At 37.9% G+C, this 17,463-nt stretch overlaps 2 protein-coding genes and 1 long non-coding RNA gene across 3 annotated transcripts; 1 reads left to right on the top strand and 2 right to left on the bottom strand.

Annotated features, from left to right (window-relative positions):
- Positions 1-983: 983 nt before the first annotated feature.
- On the bottom strand, positions 984-3,583 carry LOC114471222 (SUN domain-containing protein 1-like). The gene is made up of 2 exons (XM_028459873.1): positions 3,497-3,583; positions 984-2,414 (listed from the first exon to the last, which is right to left on the bottom strand). The coding sequence occupies exon 2, from the start codon at positions 2,410-2,412 to the stop codon at positions 997-999; it is 1,416 nt and encodes a 471-aa protein (XP_028315674.1). The 5' UTR covers positions 2,413-2,414; positions 3,497-3,583; the 3' UTR covers positions 984-996.
- Positions 3,584-3,899: 316 nt separating this feature from the next.
- Positions 3,900-7,939, top strand: LOC114471224 (uncharacterized). The gene is made up of 3 exons (XR_003674951.1): positions 3,900-3,921; positions 7,670-7,712; positions 7,845-7,939. It is a non-coding gene; the product is annotated as an uncharacterized LOC114471224 (long non-coding RNA).
- A 5,798-nt stretch (positions 7,940-13,737) lies between these two features.
- On the bottom strand, positions 13,738-16,647 carry LOC114471221 (SUN domain-containing protein 1-like). The gene is made up of 2 exons (XM_028459872.1): positions 16,465-16,647; positions 13,738-16,060 (listed from the first exon to the last, which is right to left on the bottom strand). Exon 2 carries the CDS (start codon positions 16,056-16,058, stop codon positions 14,625-14,627), a length of 1,434 nt encoding a protein of 477 aa, XP_028315673.1. The 5' UTR covers positions 16,059-16,060; positions 16,465-16,647; the 3' UTR covers positions 13,738-14,624.
- Positions 16,648-17,463: the final 816 nt, after the last annotated feature.

The raw sequence follows: 17,463 nt of genomic DNA, 5'->3' as shown, positions 1-17,463 counted from the left end.
CCGAGTCGTTGTCATTTTTTCGTGTTTCCAACACAAACAACGGATGCGCTGCTATGACATGAGATATATCTTGTTGGGAGAGGAGGCTATATTGAAAATTGTCATTGCTGTCTCATAATGATTGCACTTCTTGTCGTGTTGACCTTTGACAGCATGTGCAGACAAGGGGGAAAAAAAAGAAAGTCATTTGTTGTCTTGATTTGCAACGCCGTGCCTACCCAACCCTAGTGGTCACGGCACGTCACTGTAGGTAACATTAGGTTATTGTTATGCTAATGCTAATACTATTGCTAGCTAATGTTAATGCTAAGCTAATGGGCGACCGTGGCTCGCCCACTACCACGTGGTGGTAGTGGGTCGTTTTCTGATCGAGAGGTTGGGGGTTCGATCCCAGTACCTGACTATGTGTTGAAGTGTCCTTGGGCAAGACACTGAACCATAAGTTGCTCCCAGTGGTCGACTATTGCCTTGCATGGCAGTCTGTCCCACTGGTGTGTGAATGTGAGAGTGAATGGGTGAATGCGCTGATATGTAAAGCGCTTTGAGACTGCTTCAGTGTGGGGATAAAGCGCTATATAAAATCAAGTCCATTTACCATTTACCATTTAATGCAGCGCGATGTGGGCTAGCACCTGCATCCTCATTGTCTTTCCTGTGTATTTTTTATTTGCTGTTGCATAATTTTCATGGGAGGTCTTTTTATCATCAGATTTTTGTTGGATTACGTCACATAAACAAAATCACATGAAGGGTTGTCAAAAACAAGTCACAGATTCTCAACAAAGGTATGGATAATGTAATATCTTCAGCTCCTAGCTTTGTTTTTATTTGCAATTTTTAACAAACAAACAACTTATAAATGTAAGAAAATTAGAAGAAAAAAACAGCAATATAAAAACAAAAAAACTGTTAGACATAGACTGTTAGACACGCGTTAGACATATTTTTATTTATTTTCAAAATAAACTTTATTTTGTGTTTGATTTCCTCTATACCTCACGCCATCTTTCCATGCACACGGAAGCGGTAGAGACACGTGTACTCATCCTGACCCCAGTTAGTGAGGACACGCAGCTTTACAAAGTGATGGATATCACTCGGACTAGGCAACTCAAAGGTCTGTGTTGGTTCTCCATTCTGGTCATAAGTGAACCTTCCCAGCAGAGTTCCTGCTTCGTTCTCATTGTTCATCCCGAAAACTTCAAAGTCTTTGGGAGCGGAGTCGATGTGGCCCGTGGGGGTGTTGTAACGCGGCACGTGATCCAGGGTGACATGAGTGATGCTCACAGGATGGGAGAGGGAGATAAGCAGTGTGCCCTGCCCACCATAGAAGGCCCAGCATTTACCTGGCTGAAGCACGGGGTGGTCCTGAATAACAGTGCGTGGACCGTCTGACGGATACATCAGCCGGAAACCAAAAAATGTCAAAAAGGCTGAGCGGCTGTACGTCTCTGAACACCGGCTGCTGATTACACTGCCACCTTGACTTTCCAAAGCAAAATCTGGCATTCTGTCAGCCCTTGGATGTACACAGTCAGTGCCTTGGCTTGATCGAATGGCCTCGTGCTCCTGCATACGGGCATTGAACCACTTCTCCATAGCCTGCTCCAGCTCTGGGGTGAGATATTGGACAGGACGGGAGCTAGTGTCAGGAGGTGGGACTGGAGGGGGCGTCGCTTTGATGGACGACAGATCCTCGGAAAGCTTGACATTCTGAACCTCCAAGATCTTGCTCTTCAGCTTCATACTGGCAGCAGCTGATTGGCTGTCACCCTGGGAGTCAAAGATCAGTTTTTCCAGAGTAGAAACCTCCTGTTTCAGATTCAGACGACTGTCCGAGACCACTTCTTTCAGCTGGGTGATTATATCCTGGATATCCATCTGCACTTTTTGCTTTATCTCCTCAAGAAGCTTCTGCTTCAGTTGCATGTCCACCAAAAGACGCTCCATCTGTGTATACTCAGCAGCGGACACGGCGTCTGGATCTGGCTCAGCAGATATGTAACTGGTTTCCATTGAGGGTTGGACTTTACCAGGGCTGTTCACAGGGATGTCATTGGGCAGAGGAGGAGAAATGGGAACAGCAGGGGCGAGAAGTGAGAAGAAAGAGGCGACAAAGTGAGGTACCCACCAAACATTTAAGAATAGAAAAGAGAGGAGAATGAGAACTGCAAAAGCCTCATTCATATGATCGCTGTGGTCGACACTGGCAGCTTTGTCAGGTTGGCTGACTGACGCTGAAGTCTGGGAAGTCGTACCAGCATCCCTGCTGGATTTGGACTTGGATCGACTTCTCCTCTTGTAAGGCTTGACAGTGTTTTCATGGTATGAAATGTTTGTCTCCCTGCTGTTGGAATCTTTGTCCAGATGGTAATAACCTTTAGTTGTCAGGCGTTTGCTTCTACGAGTCATGACTGAAAGACAGAGAAGGAAAACACCAGAACTTGAGATTTTTTCTCAAATTTTATTTCTAACATATGCAAGTAGCACAATAAAGTAAACTGAAAAACAAACAAACAACAAATCAACAAGAATATTCAAATCAACAATATTAATAAGACCCAGCATGTCTGAAAAGGAGTAGGATGAAGAATAAGCTTATTTAAACCTAAACCTTCTCCACTGCTTAATTAACAACTCCTGTATACATTTATACATATACAAAAAAGAAAATAGAGTAAATAAACAAATATAAATAATTTATGAAAACATCCAATTGTTAAAGCTCTTCTTCCTCCCTGTACCTCGTAAAAACCATGTGTTTGTACCACTTTTAAACTGGATCATGATTGGATAATGCTCGAGCTCCACACCCAAACTGTTCCACAACCTCACCCCACAAACAGAAGCACAGAACTATTTGAACATTGTTCATGCTCACAGGTGTTTTAAGTTGAACTCCCCCCTCAGCCTATAACTCCCATCTATTTTTTTTATTTTAAGAATCTGGAGTTTGTGTAATCTCTATAACCGGTATTAATAATTATTTTTTATAGCGCTTTTCTGCACTAGCGACAGTGATTGTATTGTACATTTGTAAATATTACCCCAAACCTCTGCAGAATAGTGTAAATATAGTGAAATCAGTGAACAATAGAGAATATAGAGTGAATTATTCTCCAGAATATGTTTTGCTTTGCTCAAAACTGAAATGCTTCTTGACGGTTTGCTTTGTACATGTTTTACATGAGATTTCCAGTTGATTTTATCATTAATCACAACATTTTTCTGGAAACAAAACAAAAGTAAGCAATAAAATACACAGAATTATAATAACATTTTTACTAAATTATTCCAAAAACAAACATTAACTTAATATGCAGGATTTAAAAAAATAAAAATGACAATACCTTTACAATATCAGCTCATTTACACAGGTTTATCACTGAATATGTAAATACATTTACAATATTATAAAACAAGCAGTGTTTACTAATTTGATTCAGGAATATCACTGAATTAGTCACTAAAGTTTACAATACAAAAAGAAACTGACTTTGCTCACTGAGGACATCTGCTGGTCAATCTTTACGTGGGTGTTTTAAGGATATCAGACTTTCTTTTGACGTTTCTGAATTCGAACGTCCTGAAGATTTTGCTCAGTACATTTCCATGACTACCTGACAACGTTCGGGCGCTACGTCATCACTGGCGTCACGGTCTGAGTTTACCTGAAATTATAACCTTAACCTAACTCTAGCTCCTAACATTATCCAATAAACTATTAAAACACGTGTCCGTTCACTTTGAAAACAAAAATAAACAATAATGTTTTTTTTGTTTTTTTTTTTTTTTAGTAATAATTCGCTTTTCATTGGTGCGCATGCGCGCGCATGCGCATATACAATCAGTATGACGTAAACTCGGCGGCCATCTTGACTCGGGATCTTCTTTGACGGGGTCTGTGGAACCTGAGAGAAAGTGAGTGATCTGCCGAATGTAAATACTTTTATTTCGCTGAAATCCTGACGGATTTATATACGGTTTGCTTTCTTACAAACGTTATTAACGTGGCTACAATTCTGGATGTTTGCAAATGTTAAAATTGCAGCTTTTCTCTTCAAAAAACGACTTAATTATGCAGCATAGTCTTGTAAGACTAAGACCACCAGATTTTACTTGTTAAAAAAGTTTGTTAAAAACATCTTACGTTGTGATTCCTATAGCAAATTGCTAAGTGAAGATTGATTGAAAATTGAAGTGAAAATGCCAAACTTTTGTGCGGCCTACGAATGCTCGAATCACCGTTGTGTTGGATCCCGTGAGATCACCTTTCACATGTAAGATATTACAATACTATAACTATGTTTAGGATAATAATTAGTTACTTAGTGGAAGTATGCACAATACAGGTCCTGTTACAAAGGAACAGCGGGGCAGACATAATAGAATTGCAAGATTGTTGTTTACACAATAAGGTTTTTTGGAATGTTTGTTTACACACCGAATATTTTTTTTGGACACCTTTTTATAACATTTTTTTTAACAAAATATAATGTTTTTTTTAAAGGCGCCTTTCAAGGTACCCAAGGTTACCGTACAGAAAAAAACACATTAAAAACAGTAAGAAACACGGCCGCTGTAAGTAATTTTGAACAGGGGTTGCTCAAAAAACTTATGAGCCTATTGCCCTATTTAAAATAAAAAAAATTTAAAAATAAATAAATGGATTGAGGTTCACTACTGTATTGTCATATACACTTAAGTGCACACAGCCAGGGTCTGTAACGCACAGACATCATCTTCAGTGGTGGGGGCGGAGCATCTTCTGCAGAAACTTCCTGGTGATAGATGAGACTGCCTTGGATAGCTGGTGTTGGGAGCCAAAAGAAGATAAACAATGTGTTTTTGATTTAGGCTAGGTCATTGTCAATAGCCTTGTGTCCCAGTTCTCTCAGTATTAATCCAATAAAGTGGCCTTAACTTGCAAGATGGGCACTCAACTTCTCCAAGTTGGATTCATTTCTGCGTAAACGATCCAAAAGCAGCTCCTGCTTGCTTTTGAGTTCATTCATCACATGAGTCTGAGTGTTGAGAGCCCTTCTCCATCCCTCAGTAATATTGTTGGGCACTGAGAACCGGTTCCAAATAGTTACCGGTTCCAAACGTCCGGTTCCGGAACCGTTACGAAGATGTTTGTTTTCTGATTCTTTTTTTTATTTTTCCTAAATGCCCACACTAGTTCGTTTCCACAGTTTGCTCTGTTTGTTTCCTTGGGGTTTGTATAAGATGCTTTCAGTAAGCGACTGTAGCGACTGCTGTATGTGTGTGTTTGTGTGTGTGTCTGGCTACAGCCCAGTAAAACTCCAGAAAACAGTCACCAGGAATACACAGTTGCTCCCTGGTAACGATAGTAGCCCTAACAACTGGTGAAATGATAAACTTGGTGATATTACAGCCTGTGCATGCAGTACGGGGACGCATTTACACCGCCTCTGGGTCCTAGTGCCTGCCGGTTAACGAAACCTGTTCCGTTTTCCGAGGCCCGTGTGTGTCTAATAAGTCCCTGTATGTCCGTGTGAAAGTTCGCATTTTTATGCTTCCGTCCATCCACTCTTTTCATTAAATCATGTCTTTAAAGGCTCTTATTAAATAATCTTGGCTGGAGTCTGGGCCGCCGCCATCTTGGATTATGTTGTCACCAGCGCGTCATCACCACAAGTTGTACAAGCGCAGAACGACCCAAATGAACTCCATACAACTATTACAATATAAACAATTCACACATTTACCTGTTTATATAAAACATATAAATTATTCACAGTCATATACAATTTACATATGTACATATTGAAAAAAACTCTTGGAGTACTTTTATTTTAATTAACAGATTTTAGGATTAAAAAATGTCCAAAGTTTCTACTCCTCTTTTGTCTTATACTCCATGTAAAGAGGTCTTATATTAGTCTATTTTCTTTTTAAAGTGGTGCAATTTTTTGTGGTTTTAGACTCCAATTACATTTATGTATATAATACCTTGCTTACAATATAAGCAGGTTCAAAATATAACTATATTTATAGTTTCTGTTTCCACTGTATCCAGAATAATAATAATCTTTCTCAACAAGAACTGTTGATAAATTTGTCACATGACTGCTCCAGGGCTTGAGTTTGTTTTTTTAGTTTCACATCTACCTGGGCTGTAGCTCTTTGTTTTTTAGACTTCTGCCAACTTGTTTGTAGTTTTATTTCAGCAAGTTTCAGTTTTACAGTTACAGTTGGGGACCTTTGTAATTGAATATCCTAGTTACAGTACAGCAACCAAATTAAAGTGTATCAACTAAGTGAATTAACCCTGGAACTAAACATAACCCTGGAACAAACTGGCACTGTGAATGTTCATGTACATAAACGTATACTATTTAATTTAAATGTTCACTTGCACTACTCATCACTGCACTACTGCACTATTATCTTATTATTATTATCTTATCTTGTTATTGTTATCTTGTTATATTATTTTATTTAGTTTTGCACATATTAGTCTAACTACTGTTTATATTTATGTTTATATTGTTTGTAGTTGATTGTTATTATTTAATGTTTACATTATTAGAGAGCACAGTTCACCAAGTCAAATTCCTCTTGTGTATAACATACATTACATGGCCAATAAACTTGATTCTGATTAATAAAAATGGCCTGTGTAAAGGCTTTTTCAAATGAAAAAATTCTCCTGTAAAACCTGTGACCTGTCGACCTGCACAACTCAAAGAATCGGATGCCAGAATCGTTTAGAACAGGAATCGAAATTGAGAATCGGAATCAGATATGTTCAAATCCAAACGATGCCCAACCCTACTCAGTGATGACTGGCAGCCTTCCCAAAGCAGTTGCCGACGTAATACGGACTTTGCGATAGGTCAGAAAGCTGCTAGCTCCAATCAACAGCAGGCCTGCTACCATAATTCCAATCAGGTAGATGTCTTCCACAGAAAGTATCGACAGACACACAACTCACTTGTTCCAAGGGTCCAGTGCATATCCAGCCGCAAACTACCCTCTTGGACACGCAGGCTCACCACAGCCTGATCTTTTTGTTGTCAAAATTTCATTGATTGCATTGAGAGACCAACTGATTAATTCCATAATTCCAGTTTTGGATGACATGCAAAGTGAGGCTCCTATTAGATTCACAAGACCAGACAAAACAAAAACAGCAGCAAAGACAGATATGGGTGAGATGATGAGAGGGAGCAAAGACAAATGCCACCGCCTTCGTCGAGTTGCTGAAGAGAGTGAAGTTAAAGTCCAAAATACACGTAATAGCATACTTGTGTCAAAATAATTTCCCCAAATATTCATAAGGAATTTATTAATTGTGTAAAATATTTTTGATTGGCTAGTTATTATTATTATTATTATTATTATTATTATTATTATTATTATTATTATTATTATTATTATATTTCATTGAATTCTCTATTTTTTTCCTTTCAATTACAATATATATATATATATATATATATATATATAGTTCCTTTCCCTCACATATTTGACTATTATTAACTTGTTATTGTCTCCTCTCCTCACCCTCTAATAGCACAATGCCATTATTATCATTATTATAATAAAAAGTTCAAAGACAAAATTAAATGGCCAATAATGGAAGAGCTGTCGATCAGAGGGAGAAGGCAAGTTTAAAGAAATGGGTTTTGTTTTACAACAGCACTGAAAGCAGCAGATCTGCAGTGGACGTCATCCAGAGTGCAGTAAGTAGCTTTTCTACATGTCTGTCAGTATCTCTGAAATTCAAATTATGCTATTGGAAATTCTGTTTTCAATGCATGAAGTTAAAAATAAATCCAGCTCTTTCGTCCCGTGAAGTAACTTTTTCTTCTCAGCGCTGCAATGTTTTGGCATCTAAAACTACACTGACTGGCGGGACATGGATTACTTCAAAGAGAATGGCCTCCCCATTAGCTGCTGTAAAACCAGTGAGATCCTGAAGGACCTGAACAAGGCTATGAAATAAAAAGTAGCTAAATTAAGTAGTACTGAAAGTAAAAGTTACTAGTTACTTTCACCCCTTAGGTTTATTTTTGGTAATTAATGTTGCTATAGTTCCCTTGCATACAGTAAACATCTCATGTATAAACTTAAAAAGGAAAAGACCAAATCTTGCACAACAATTACTTTTTTGTTTATTTTATTTTTTTCCACAAAGGCAATGGTTTAAAATAAAAGGTTTGTCAAAATGTACAATTATTTTTAAAATAAAATAACACCAATGAATTAAATTCAAAATAAAAACATTCTCAGGCTCTGCATGAGTATAGCTACATTTATGAAGTCTAAAACTGAGAAAATAACTGGCATTCAATGCTGTTTTGAAGTTTAATCTGCTTTAAGCAGTCATTTTAAAACAAAAACATTTTTTTTAATTTTTGTGAAAATAGTGACTACTTTTTTTAAAACATACCACACTTTACCAGTAAAATTACTGATTTAGAAATATACAAGTACAAGTATCGATAAAAGCAGCTTAATTACAGTAACGTGAGAACTTGTAATCCATGACTTTCACCTCTGCAAATCATTGCATCATAAATTCCAGTTTAGCTTGTCATTGTCGTTGATTCATTTCAAAATGGAAAAAGCCGTGCAGGCACAGAAACCTGCTTTAGCTTTTAGCTTGGAAGCTATTTTGTATTTTGGTGAGATGTGAGTCCTGAAATAACTTGTAAAGTAAAATAAAAGCCAGTTTAGAAATACTGAGAAATACTCTACCTGTTCCTCACCTGCCGATTAACAAATATAAATTATAACATATTATGACAACTGAAATTAGCAGTATTGTGAATTATATGTTGTTTTTTAAAAGATAAAATATTCACATTAACAAATGTATAAAAACTGATCAGAACACACTCCACAACACTCAAAAATCAAACAAATGTCCAATAATTTGAGAAATATTGGCAGCAGGTTTAGAATGCACAAACCTAATATTTATTGATATGGTTTTATACTCATTCAAAAAAATGTTGACAAACATGGCTTTGTTTTCAAATATCTACAATTGTGAATTGCCATAATTAAAATACTGTTGCACAAAAAATCTTTATCTTTACTCTTAAATTTTAAGCTAAAATTAATGTAACCAAACTCAAGTAATGGAAAATAAAAATCCTCAATTATGTTGTAATTTGTTGAAATAAAAACTGCTGAGTGATTGGATTTCCTCAATTGGACACATAAAAAGTGGGTCTGATAACATCAAAAGGACTGACCCCTTGTGACCAACTTACATGCTTACTCTTTACTCACTCGGTGCCATTGACGAGATAACTCGTCATTTGCGTTTTATCAATGAGATTACTAGACTACACCCTGGCGGAGATCCCTCATCAATATCTACGCTGTAATGTGATGTATTGACTAACTGGTGCCCTGAAGGTGGCAGCAGTGCACCTTTGGATGTGAGATTAGCTACTGATGCTACCATTAGTTGGGGAGGAGAAGCAGGAACGAGTGAAATTATGGAGCTATGAAGTGATATTGTGAAATATCCAGCAGCTCACAGCACAACATACTAATACAGAACATATGTGGACCTGTGTGGATTATTGATGATGTTGCGATCGTAAAATAAAACCAACAACTAATCGGGTCAGCGCTGCGTGTCGAGAGGAAGAGGAAATTACGTCTGTGTGATGGACGGGGGGAGGGTGAGCCTCAACTGTGAGCCAGATAGCAAAATAATAGGTGACATGTAGGTGGTAGCAGCACACCTTTGGATGCAGAGCTCAGATGGAGAGGAAATGAGTTTACGAGACAGAAAATGGCACTATGAGAGATGATGTCGATGTTCCCACTAGCGCACAGCAGCGCACACCCGACCAGAGCATGTGTGGAACTTTAGTGGACTATTGGAGAGTGTGGTGATGTTGAGATAAAACGATAGAAAAATTTTCAAAAAGAGGGCAAGCAGTGACACTCGGTATGTCCGGGAGGAGGAGGAAGTTGCGTGTGTGTTCAGACTGATGGGAGAGAAACTTGGAGGAACGCCAAATACAGTAAGAAAAAAATATGATGAAAGTAGAGGCTTCAATCTTTCAGAATCTGGTGTCAGATTTCAGATAGTCATTGTCCAAAATATTCTGTGGGTCTTTAAAAATCAGTCAAAATGCTCAAAAACGGTTGGCACTGAGGGGGGTAGAAATTCTGAAAATGGCTGACAATGAATGAATTAATGACAGAAAAACAAATGATCATTAAAATCTGATGGAGCTGATTAGCATTTTCACCAGTCTACATTTGTTATTGTTAATTCTATGATCTGTAGAGTTGTGTTGCTTAGTGAGATGTGTTTTGATATTGATTTCCTTTCAGCTCATTGGGATTTTCCTGGTCTGCTTCTTGTCCCGATACATCACCAACAACCAGTACGAGATGGTCTAGCATTGCCTGCCACTGGTATGTACTGCTTTTGATTTGCAGACAGATCATCAGCAGATGGGGCTTTTAATTCCAATTTGCTACACTACACGTGGAGCTCAACAGATGGACCAGAGTTCACCACCTTTGATGCTGTTTGGATCAAATGGGACGACGAGCGTTCTGAGTGAAGCAGGCCAGTACTGTGAGAGGGCCTGCTAGTGCCAAAATAAAGCAGCCCAGCCAACTCTTCACTCCAGTTCTCAGTGTTAAAATGTTATTCTATTGTGAATGCATGTGAAATACTTGAAGAAAAAAAAAAGAAAAGATAAATAAAAACCAGTATCCTTAACTGTGTGGCATCCAGGGTTCCAGTGCAGCTTGAATGTTTCCTCAAAAAGTTTCAGCCTTGTTTGTTTTTTGTTTTTTGTTTTTAAAGTCCCAATGCGATCGTTTCTCCTTCTTTTCTACGTCACACTTTAGTTAGTGAGCATGCTTCCTGCACTATTATCTGTTTTTTTCAGTCGCTAACTCCTCCTACAACGTTTGTCTGAGTTTGACAAATAAGTTACCAAAAAGTTCCCCAGATTTATGCTTGTACTTTTATAATTTGTAACTTTTAAACTTTTTTACTTATTACTTTTTTTTTCCTCATTCATTTTCTATTGGGAATGTTCATCATTTAAGCCCTTCATCACCAGCCATTCTTCAACTGATTTTGATCATTCAACCTTTAACATGTTCAGCTACTACCATCAACCTTATTGCTAATGTTCAGCTATTGCTAAGTTAATGCTAATGCTAGGTTGATGCTAGGATCATCATGCTAATGCTAGATTAATGCTATTGCTAGGCGAATGCTAATAGTAGGATTAGGTTAAGGTTATTGCTAGGAAAATGCTAATGCTAGGTTAGTGTTAATGTTATTCTAGGTTTAGGTTAACGCTATTGCTAGGAAAATGTTTGTGCTAGGCTGATGCTATTGCTCAGTGAATGCTAATGCTAGGTTAGTGTTAATGCTAGGCTCATGCCATTGCTAGCCTAATGCTAGTTTAATGTTACTGCTGGGTGAATGCTAATGCTCGGTTAGTGTTCATGCTAGGACCATGCTAATGCTTGGTTATTGCTAGGCTAATGCTCGGTTTAGGTAAATGCTAAAGCTAGGCTGATGCTAGTGCTAGGTTAGTGTTAATGCTAGGTTAGTGTTAATGCTAGGCTAATGCTAGGTTAGTGTTAATGCTACCTAATGTTATGCTAGGTTCATGCCATTGCTAGGCTAATGCTAGTTTAATGTTACTGCTAGGTTTAACACTATACTAATTTTAACATGAGGTTAATGTTATGCTAATGCTAATACTATTGCTAGCTAATGTTACTGCTAGGTGAATGCTAAGTTAACACTATACTAATTTTAACATTAGGTTAATGTTATGCTAATGCTAATACTATTGCTAGCTAATGTTAATGCTAAGCTCACTTACATTTTCTTCAGGAAATGCAAATATTCGTTACTATTGTCTTTCCTGTGTTTTTTTATTTACTGTTGCATTGTTTTCATGGGAGGTCTTTTTATTATCAGATTTTTGTTGGATTACATCACATAAATAAAATCACATGGAGAAATTTCAAAAACAAGTAATTTATTTGCCATTTTTAACATACAAACAACTTATAAATGTAAGAAAAGGAAGAAAAAAAACAGACAAAACCAATAATTTAACAAAGGGTAAGCAGTTTCATTTCTTAAATGTATTCTCAGGTGATGCAGTAAATTGTTGTTGGCATCGCTTCTCTGTATTCAATCCACTTCTACCAGTTCTTTTCATCGTATGTCCTTTAAGCTTTAGTTAGTAAGTCAACTTTTCGTGGATGATCTCAAACCATTGCTCTTTCACTGGGGATTCGACACTGAACCAGTTTTAATCAGATACTTGTACTTTATTGGACAACATATTCAATTTTTCCCGAGTATATTACAACACAGTTATTTGGAATAACATCGCCCATTATGCCGTTTATGGTTGTGTTCACCATCTTCCAGAAAGGTTTTAGCTTAACACAGCTCAAAAAATGTGTATGGTTACTGTACTCATGTATCTACATTTCATACAGATGTAGTTAAAGCAGTGATTCTCAAACTTTTTGGGGTATTTATTTCCCACTTTGAATGAAGGTGAACTTTCAAGCCCCACCTGCACTCATTGCCCCCCAAATAATCCTGACAAATACATTTTAAAATGTATTTAACTCGCACGGAACAAGTAACAATAAATCCAAAACGCAATAAAACTAATTACCTGCATAAAAACACTTGTAAAATTGCAGCAGTCAAAAATACAAGAAATAATGAAACATTTGCAATCTGTGCCAAAAAGGTTAAGAAAACACCTGAAGCAATGAGAAAACTTAAAGACTGTGATACAGATTATAATATAACAGTAGTTCAATTGACGAAATGTTTTGCACTTGTCTTTGATCTCATAAATATGTATGAAATAAATATGACGAACCCTCTTAGCACAAATAGCTTCATCTTCATTAGGTGAAAGGTGTCAACGGTGGTTCAAGAACCACATACGACCCAGTGTGACCCCATGTGGACCAGGAAAGGACACAATACTAGAATTTCAAACTCAATACCAATACTCAGAAAAAAACTCGATACTCGATGGCATTTCCGATACCACGGTAGGGCTGGGCAATATGGCCTTTTTTAATATCTTAATGAATTCAAGCTATATCACAATGTACAATATATATCTCGATATTTTGCCCTTGCCTTGAGATGAAGCCTTGATACATACAATCAAACCAGATATAATATATATTAATGTTTTCTCTGTGATGTAATTGGGTTTTCCCCTAACTATTATAGCATAGTGTACCTGTTAGTTTTTTTTTTTTTAATCAAAGGCAAACCCTTAAAATAAGGTAAGTCAGCTAAAGCCACGTGCCAAAAGTCACACAAGGATCTATATTAACAGAGGTGTAAAGAACAATTTCAAAATTTATAAAAACAAATTATGTGCATTTGTGCACATTTTAAAAACAACTTCAGCTGACCAAAGTGCTGCAGTTTTCATATAGAATTTCTACGAGCATGAATCAGTCTTGCTACAGATGTCTCGTAAAATGTGTTGCAAAACTCAAGCAGAGCAAATTCACGCAAAAAAAGTAGTTTGTGTTTCTGTAGCAGCAGATTTGCGAAGTTGCAACCAAAGATTTGTGGATGTAAACGATAAATTACGCAAGTAATCAAAAAACATGCAAATAAATGTTGTAATTTTATTTGTGTAAATATCAATCTACATTTTTTCCCATCATTTGTGACATTAAATTTTATTACACGTGTGGATTTTTTATACACAAGCTCACATGACATTCTACAAGCTTTCCCATTTTGCAACATATCGACCTTCATACACGGACACCTCCGGATCTCTACAGCACGCACACACACACTCCCTCACACACAATGACACTCTGAAGCTGCATTTCCAAATTATTTAACCATTAAAATTTTTAATACTAACCAACTGATCTGTTGTGCAGGCACCCCAGCAGCAGCACTAGCCATGCTGACATCAGCTAACTCACTGTTACTGTATGATGGAGTAGTGTGTTCAGCTACAGATGAGGGGAGGGGCTGCACGTGCGTCTGTCTGTGTCTGCCGCAGCGAATAAAGTTGTGTCAATTAAAACAGGTGAGAGGTAAAAAAAACTGGAGATGAACCATAGATATTAAGAGACGAGCACAACGCTGTTGGTATAGATACTTTAGCAAGTGAGTATCGTATTCAATACTCACGTTTTGACACTGATAATTTATTCAGTATTGAGTTGTTTGACAACACTACCTAAGAGTCATATTTTCTTTTGATCATGAGAGGAAGCCGGAGTACCCGGTGAAAACCCACAAAGCAAGGGGAGAACATGAAAACTCCACACAGAAAGGACCCAAGTGTCCATCCCAGGATTTGAACCCAGGTCCTTCTGCTTTGTGAGTTATGTTTTGTGATATGAATTTCCCTTCAGCTCATTGGGTCCATAAGTGCTGTAAAAGAAGAGATCAGCCCTCTGGGTGCAGCGGTCTCCGGCTCTGCAGACACATATTATTGCACCCCAGGGCTTGACCAGGACCTTCTTTCTGTGAGGCAGTCAGATGTGCTAACCATGCGTTAGACATATTTTTATTTATTTCTTTTCAAAATAAACTTTATTTTGTGTTTGATTTCCTCTATACCTCACGCCATCTTTCCATGCACACGGAAGCGGTAGAGACACGTGTACTCATCCTGACCCCAGTTAGTGAGGACACGCAGCTTTACAAAGTGATGGATATCACTCGGACTAGGCAACTCAAAGGTCTGTGTTGGTTCTCCATTCTGGTCATAAGTGAACCTTCCCAGCAGAGTTCCTGCTTCGTTCTCATTGTTCATCCCGAAAACTTCAAAGTCTTTGGGAGCGGAGTCGATGTGGCCCGTGGGGGTGTTGTAACGCGGCACGTGATCCAGGGTGACATGAGTGATGCTCACAGGATGGGAGAGGGAGATAAGCAGTGTGCCCTGCCCACCATAGAAGGCCCAGCATTTACCTGGCAGAAGCATGGGGTGGCCCTGAATAACAGTGCGTGGACCCTCTGACGGATACAACAGCCGGAAACCAAAAAATGTCAAAAAGGCTGAGCGGCTGTACGTCTCTGAACACCGGCTGCTGATCACACTGCCACCTTGACTTTCCAAAGCAAAATCTGGCATTCTGTCAGCCCTTGGATGTACACAGTCGGTGCCTTGGCTTGATCGAATGGCCTCGTGCTCCTGCATACGGGCATTGAACCACTTCATGTCCTGCTCCAGCTCTGGGGTGAGACGTTGGACAGGACGGGAGCTGTTGTCAGGAGGTGGGACTGGAGGGGGCGTCGCTTTGATGGACAACAGATCCTCGGAAAGCTTGACATTCCGATCCTCCAAGATCTCGATCTTCAGCTTCATACTGGCAGCAGCTGATTGGATCTCACCCTGGGAGTCTAAGATTAGTTTTTGCAGAACAGAAACCTCCTCTTTCAGATTCAGACGACTGTCCGAGACCACTTCTTTCAGCTGGGCATTTATATCCTGGATATCCGTCTGCACATTTTGCTTTATCTCCTCAAGAAGAAGCTTCTGCTTCAGTTGCATGTCCACCAAAAGACGCTCCATCTGTGTATACACAGCAGCGGACACGGCGTCTGGATCTGGCTCAGCAGGTATGTAACTGGTTTCCATTGAGGGTTGGACTTTACCAGGGCTGTTCACAGGGATGTCATTGGGCAGAGGAGGAGAAATGGGAACAGCAGGGGCGAGAAGTGAGAAGAAAGAGGCGACAAAGGGATGGAACCACCAAACACTTAAAAATAGAAAAGATAGGAGAATGAGAACTGCACAAGCCTTCTTCATACGGCCGCTGTAGAATGTTGAACTCCTGTGGTCGACACTGGCAGCTTTGTCAGGTTGGCCTACTGACGCTAAAGTCTGGGAAGTCGTACCAGCGTCCCTGCTGGATGTGGCCTTGGATCCACTTCTCCTCTTGTAAGGCCTGACAGTGTTTTCATGGTATGAAATGTCCGTCTCCCTGCTGTTGGAATCTTTGTCCAGATGGTAATAACCTTTGGCTATCAGGCGTTCGCTTCGACGAATCATGACTGAAAGACAGAAGGAAAACAAATGCTTCTTGACGGTTTGCTTTGTACATGTTTTACATGAGATTTCCAGTTGATTTTATTATCAATTATTAACACGGAAACAAAATCACAACATTTTTCTGAAAACAAAACAGAAGCAAGCAATAAAATACACAGAATTATAATAAAATTGTACTAAATTATTCCAAAAACAAACATTAACTTAAATCATGCAAAATGACAACTAAAAGACTTTTAAAAAACAATGACAACAAAGTGCTTTACAATATCAGCTCATTTAAACAGGATTATCGCTGAATATGTTAATAAATTTACAATATTATGAAACAATCAGTAATTACTAACTTGATTCAGGAATATCACTGAATTAGTCACTAAAGTTTACACTACTAAAAGAAACTCACTTTGCTCACTGAGGACATCTGCTGGTCAATCTTTACGTGGGTGTTTTAAGGATATCAGACCTTCTCTTGATGTTTCTGACTGTCTTCAAACGTCATGAGGAATCCATTACTACCTGTCAACGTTCTACTTTTTCTCATTCCATGACGTTCGGGTGTGACGTCATCACCGGCGGCCTTCTTGACTCGGGAAGTGTTTTGACGGAGTCTGTGGAACCAGAGAAAGTGAGTGATCTGCAGAATGTAAGTGTAAAATACTTTTATTTCTCTAAAATCTTGATTAATTTATATACGGTTTGCTTTCTTACGAACGTTATTAACATGGCTTAAATTCTGGATTTTCATATGTTAAAATTGTAGCTTTTCTCTTCAAAAAACGATTTAATTATGCAATTTTATGAAAAAACACTAAAGATTTCTGGAATTTAACATTTCTTCATTATCATTATTAGGAAAGATCAGTAAAATCAGATTTTATATAAAATTACATTTGAATATTAAAGAAATATGTTGAATTATCTTTAAAGAAAACATTAATGTAATATCATATTATGGTTAAATGCTTGTAATTCTAAAGGTAAATCTTTAAATTACTGCTAGTTACTGTTAAGTTACACTTATTACATTGTCTTATGGAAAAGGGTCATAAACCTGTAAAAAAAAGTTACAAAAAATTGTATGTAAAATTATAGTTAGTGTCATTAAAAACATAATGTAATTTTACATTGTTACAAATACAGAGTATAACAAAGATCTGCAGAGTGTAAGTGTAAAATACTTTTATTTCTCTAAAATCTTGATTAATTTATATACGGTTTGCTTTCTTACGAACGTTATTAACATGGCTTAAATTCTGGATGTTTTCATATGTTAAAATTGCAGCTTTTCTCTTCAAAAAACGATTGAATTATGCAGCATAGTTGTGTAAGACTAAGAATGTTTGTTTACACACTGAATATTTCTTTTGGACACCTTTTTATAAGAATTTCAATAGTAGTAATT

The sequence above is a fragment of the Gouania willdenowi genome, chromosome 10 (genome assembly GCF_900634775.1).
Source record: "Gouania willdenowi chromosome 10, fGouWil2.1, whole genome shotgun sequence".
NCBI classification, from domain to species: Eukaryota; Metazoa; Chordata; class Actinopteri; order Blenniiformes; family Gobiesocidae; genus Gouania; species Gouania willdenowi.
This window is presented reverse-complemented; position numbering and strand designations above follow the sequence as displayed.

Excerpts from the sequence above, each read along its gene's own strand:
- LOC114471222 (XM_028459873.1), bottom strand. The coding sequence starts at position 2,412 with ATGACTCGTAGAAGCAAACGCCTGACAACTAAAGGTTATTACCATCTG.
- LOC114471221 (XM_028459872.1), bottom strand. The coding sequence starts at position 16,058 with ATGATTCGTCGAAGCGAACGCCTGATAGCCAAAGGTTATTACCATCTG.